Below are 6,000 nucleotides of genomic sequence, written 5' to 3'. Positions count from 1 at the left end.
GGCGGGGGGTGCCATTGGCTCCATCTCCCCATGAAAGATGGCTGGTTTCTTCCTCCAGGGTGATCAAGATCCTTTCATTCTGATCGGGTTGGAAAGGAAGCTCTGCAGAGAGCCAAGGTGGTTTCTGACTCGGGGAGAGGGGGTGGGGAGGCGCTTCACACGCGCTCAGAGGCTCTCCTTTTGTCTTTCTCCTTTGGTTTTGGACTTTTGGAAAGGGGGGGTCCCTCATTGCTGGGAATAACCGCGCTCCGGCTCTCGGCCCCCTCCTCTTCCCGAGGGAGCCCCCGCCCCTCTCGCCCCCGTGACGGCCGCTCGCCGAGCTCCTGCGCCATTCAGCGGCGCTCTCCCGTCGCCGAGCGTGCGGCTCCTTTAAAGCGCAAGCGGCGCCTGGCTTCTTTGGCTGGGGCCGGGGCGAGGAGGCGCTGCTCCTCCTTGGCTGCGCGCTGGCCGCTTGGTGGCTGGGCGTGCTGAGCCTGCAAGGGGCTGCCCAGTCTGCAGGAAGACCCGCTGGGCTTGATCTCTGCCCCTGGTCGGTCTTTGGGGCTGGAGGTTCCGGAGCAAGGGTTGCTGGAAAGCTGCTGCTGCTGCTACTGCTGGCAGCGGCGATTTCCCCCGTGCGCTCTCTTTGTATGGGATTTAAGGAACCAACTCGCGCCACGACCACTCGACTCTCGGCTTCCTAGGCGGGATTGCAACCAGCTGCTTCGGCGGGGAACCGGAGAACACCGACTCCCTCCTGGCGGATCCATGAGAGCGGTGAGTCCTCGCAAGTTTTCGTTTATTTGGGGCGGAACTAATGTTGGGAAACGCCGGCGATGGGAGCCGCAAGCGGTCGCGCAGGAAAGAGGCAGTGGAGCAAATGGTAGTCTTCAGGTATCCCCAAAGCTGAAGACCGTTCTGCCTCAGCTTACCTGGTCGCACGAGGGCTCTTTAGTAGGGAGCGTGTTTCCCTTTTAGGAAGCTGGATCTGCAGCTATAAAGGAGATGTGGACGATATCAAGATGCCTGGTGGATTCTCTAAGCCAGCCTTTCCCAGCCTGACGATTTGGGAGTACAGTTCCCATCAGCATGGTCAGTGGTCAAGGCTGATGGGAGTTGTAGTCCTAAACATCTGGAGGGCACCAATTTGGGGGGGGGACTCTTCTAAGGTCAGTTCCTAGAGGGGGGAGTTCTTGGTTAGCCACAGTTGCAGATCCATAGGCAGTCTTCTGTTGCAGATCCCGGCTGACCTTTTCCTCCTGGAAGTGGGGTGGGTGGATTTTGTTGAGGAAACTTATGCCTTGATGCCCAGACCTTGATGCTGATCTTTGGTGCCGCTCCCTTGAGTCTAACTTGGGTGAGGATTTCCCAGTGTTGATGTTAACTCTGATCCATCTGGGGAGATGATCTGTGGAGGCATGTGCCAATCATGTTGAAAACAGCTTGATCTTTCTGCAATGCTTAATCAAGGGATGGCAGCCACAGTCTTGCGAGGCAGTCACCAATGTCGCACTGTTTGTAGAATGTAGATGGAAATATTAGCAAGCAACTGCTTGGTATGGTTGGAGTTGTATTAAATGTAGCTCATGAAAAGGAGTTAGAACTGCTCAGTGACGAAGACTTCAGAGGCAGTAGCAAGGAAAGCAGTGGCTGCATTGGCAGGTTGCAGGAAGGACATCCTAACTTAGGTGACGGGGAGACCCAGTTGAACCTTGCAGTTTTAATCTTGCTTTTCTGACACAGATGCAGAGCAAACTACAGGTGGAAGCAATCTCCAATCATAGGACATTTAAGTGGCACCAGGTTAATGCACAATGACTTGATATTTCACATCTCAGATTATTATTGTATTATTACCGTACATTTATTCCAGCCACTTAGCAAGCGTCAGTATGTTACCTTTTAAAAATAGTATCATTTTATTGTTCGGCTCATTCTGCGTTTAGCATCTGGGTATTTCTCTGAATGGCAAATAGATTCCACATGTGTGTTTTGTTGCGTGTTCAAATTACAAGGAAAGCCCCTTTTGTGATCCTGGCTTCCTGTTGTTAGGCTTCTCCATTCCCACCTTCTTCCTAAATGGCATTTGAGCAGATTTCTAAGCAAGGGTGTCTGTATATATACAGTATTGCTTTAGAAGGAGCAAGAATTGTGCAAGCAGTTGTGAGTTTTGCTCTTATATCGGATACAAAAACCTGGTTCAACCACAGACCACCAGATTTTTAGTTACTTGATTTGTTTTCTGCCTTTCCATCTGGACCAGACCCACTTGGCTGCTTACCGTGAAAATAACATATGAAGGACTTGCTCCATTGCATAGACTCCTTATGTCAGTGCTCAGTAGTCAGCTTATCACATTTTTCTGGGTCTGATTACTGCTCTTTGTGTTTACACTCTGAATATGCTTGTTGGCATTCATGTCAATTAACATTAGTAGAGTCCCTGCTACTGTTACCAAAAATATTTGTTCTCTTTGTAGTTGTTTGCAAAATGACTTGAGTGAAATGAGGACAGAGTGGGTTTAACAATTGAATTTAACCATACTTATTCCTCCCTAACACCTGCAGAAATGGCACAGAGTCTTCTTTTCCTGTGGCTAGGATATGGTGTGGAGGACTGTTCCAATCTGTCAAAAACTGACTCATTTGTAGAAATCCATTCTTCTGGAGCTCTCTGCATTTGATGTTTTTATGCGGCTGTTGATAACTTCAGCATAGCTGATCTTTCTTGCATTGTCTTGGTTTTTCCACTTACTGGGAAAAAATAGTTTTCTAGATGGTGACACTGAATAAACCCAGTATTTTATGTCCAGAATTAATTCTTAAATAACATAGCTATTTTAATAAAGTTATCTCTCCTCTGCGAAAAGGCACTTAATACTTATTTCTATTCCAAAACTACTATAATGTCAGTAGATGGTATACAAACTTATTCATAAAGTTCTACAATTTCTTCTTCTTTTTTTAAGAGTCCCGCTCAATAATTTTTTCCCCACTTTGGTTTCTTCTTGTTGCTAAGAAAATAAGTTCTGAAATTTACACTAGCTGCAGAAACAGCAAAGGTTGATCCTCAGAAATTATGCTACTTGCTACAACCGTAATTGTATTTCTGGGAGATCCAGCTGTGGGATGACCGTTTGTTACTATCTTTCTGAAAAAATAGTGGGAAAGAGATTATCCCTGCCTGCAAGAATTTATTAGATTAACTAGATGGGACAGAGAAGCAGACAGACAGGATACGTACTCAAGAAAAAACACCTAGATGAGAAACCTCTTCTTGAGAATACCAGTCTCTCTTTATAAAGTTACATGGGGCTTGGAGTGGCATTTCATCTAGGGGACTAAACACTCACTGCAACCTGACATCTCTAAATCACAGTATTGAATTATAATCCATCAAGAGGTTCAGCGCTGTTACCTGTGGCTTGAACTGGGACAAAGGTGCTTTGTTTTTGTTTTATCACAGTCTCTGTTAACTAGCTTTCCAATGCTAGGATGCCTTTGTTATTCACAAAACTATTGTTGACTATGATCACTGTTTATGATTCAATTATCACTGTTAATGATTGTGCTTTCTGCATTTCCTTTCCTTCTGATCTCACTGTTTACAACCTTACTCCAGCCATGTTCCCATAAATCTGTATCTCAGGATACAGATTCTACACTTTCTATATCTGCTGAAGTGGACTCATGTCCATGAAAGCTTATGACATCATTCATTTGTTAGTCTTTAAGGTGTTACAAGACTAACACTTATCCAAACTGAGCTTATCCGAATTGAGCCTTCAAATTTTCTACAAATTTAAGTACTGTAAATGTGATGCAGGCTAATGAGCACAGTGTGTTCCATTTGTCTATGTCAAGATGTGTCTCTGGTCTAGAATGCTATTTGTTTCTTAAATTTGCTAATTGCATTTCTATTAAAAGGAACTCAAGGCAACAGACATAATTTGTGTCTTTTTAAAAAAAGAACCTCATAACAAAACAGTGTTAAGAATAAAATGTGACAGCATAAAGGGACAGGGATCTCTGAAGTGATTTGCTTTGCACTAAGATGCTAATCATGAGGTCTCTTGGTGAGGCTGCCTGGGATAATTTCAAAGTAAAATGTCTAAACTCAGGATAGAAAACCAGCCTTCTTCAAATGGAGACCTTTTGCTCTGTGACTGGATATTGATTGGCTTTGGGACTTTTATTCAGACTTCAAACTTTGTTTGTGTGTGAGTGTTGGTGCTGCAGGAAGAGCCCAGACTGAGAAGAAGTTTTCATATCTGGAGGGGAAAAAGAGGTAGACAGCTATGTTCAGAAGAATATACTATGGGAATAAGATGTGCCTTTGTTTCATATCTGCCGCTTGATTGTGGCCTCTCTCCTTAAGAGACATGCCTAGTCTGTAGTAGAAACTCCCCTTCCTAGGTATAGTTCCTTCTAAAGCTGAGTGGAAATGGGCTGGAGTCTTAGTCTTGCCTGTGTAGCAATTCCTAGCTGCTGTGCTGAGTAGCTGATCTGTAGTTTACTAATAAATACAGCTACTTGACTGCCTCCTGGCTACTGACTGCTTCCTGGCTCCTGCTGCTTTCTGGTATTGGGGAAGGCTCACTGCAAGGCTTCCTCACACAGTGAGTACGCTTCCCAGATCCACAGATACCACACTGACACTGACTATAGGAAAACCTTGCCTGCTGCAACACCTTCTGGTGTTCCCCACACTCTTGGGATTCCCCCTGAAATTTTGAGGTTACACACTTCCTCTCCCATCCAAGAAAGCCCAGATCTTTGTGGCTTTCTTTAGAAGCATCTTGATATTCCGCATTTGAGAATGTATGCAGTTTTATGGTGTGAAAGGCAGGGTAGGAAGAGTCAGGTGAAGCCAACAGAGTTTACTTTTGTCCCCATCCTCCCAGACCTTTCAAGTGTCCCTATTTTCCAGGGACAGTCCCAGATTTACAAATGCCATCCCGGTTTCTGATTTGATCCTGGGATGTCCCGCTTTCCCTTAGGACGTCCCTATTTTCACCAGAGAAAAGTTGGAGTATGGATCTCCCACTTGCATCACAGTCCCAACCACAGCACTGCGGCCACCACCTCCAGTGACTGCTTTAAAAAGGTAACAACACAGAGATGCAAGTGCAAAGACTCATTTAACGTAATGTGTAGTTTGGCTGTCAGGCAGCCATCTCCTGTTGCCTCATAACAGGGCTGCTAATGGGCCCAAGCAATTACTTAGAAGCACGTTCCAAGTATATTTAAAGCAAAGACCATTCTGGTTTTTTGTGTTCAAAAAGGTTCTTTTTATAATCTTGCCACACATTCTACCCAATAACTGCTTGGGCCCCATTAGCAGCCCCAAGCAATCATTTGGAAGCACGTGCAGCAAGATCATAAAAAGAACATTTAAAAATATGTAGAATGGCACATTCTTTGATTTAAATGCTCTTGTTTGCCTATAGCTATTGGGACAGTTAAATAATAGACTTAATTTGCCAATAGCAGTAGGTACAATTAAACAATATGGACTAATTTGGAGGAGAGGGTATTTCTAAGGAAATGATTTACTCCTGAACATTCAAAGATAAATTTTCCCGCCAAAAAGACCTGGCAGGAGGAAGGCAGGAGAGAAAGAACAATACCATTAACTCAGAGGGGTGCTGCTTTAAAGCTTCTGTTCTCTGTGGATTTAGCCTCCAGTATTCCTCAATTACAGGGCCAGCCTAAAGACATTTCGGTACCTGAGGCGAACCAGAAAATGGCTCCTCTCCTGCCACCTGCCAGGGAACAAGGAGAGAGAATCAAATCAACCTTTGAATCAAAGGCCATGGGTGGGGGGGGGGAGTTGCCTCACTTTACCTCATGGGTGAGCTGGCTCTGCTCAAATAGCAACAGTTTGTGAACAGAGCAAGTAGGGCTGCCATTTTGGTTTCCTTGTAGGAATCTTACGCCTTTTTAAAAACAAAAAAACAAAAACACCTTTATATTATCTAGAAGTGAAACACTGTAGCTTTTCTCACTAGGAGATACCAGT

At 44.8% G+C, this 6,000-nt stretch overlaps 1 protein-coding gene across 2 annotated transcripts in view; it reads left to right on the top strand.

Moving 5' to 3' along the window:
• The first annotated feature begins 330 nt into the window (after positions 1 to 330).
• Positions 331 to 6,000, top strand: part of CALCR (calcitonin receptor) — a 151,973-nt gene continuing 146,303 nt past the window's right edge. The window contains exon 1 of one of the 2 annotated variants that reach the window (XM_083467683.1): positions 331 to 756. Coding sequence is in view for 1 of the 2 variants with exons in the window: in XM_083467682.1 (XP_083323808.1) it covers positions 748 to 756 (9 nt within the window). In the remaining variant the exon portion in view is untranslated. The remainder of the gene's footprint in view (positions 757 to 6,000) is intronic. The other variant, XM_083467682.1, reaches the window with a different exon arrangement.

This window comes from Podarcis liolepis (genome assembly GCF_965112155.1).
Source record: "Podarcis liolepis genome assembly, chromosome: 12".
Classification (NCBI taxonomy): domain Eukaryota; kingdom Metazoa; phylum Chordata; class Lepidosauria; order Squamata; family Lacertidae; genus Podarcis; species Podarcis liolepis.
This window is presented reverse-complemented; position numbering and strand designations above follow the sequence as displayed.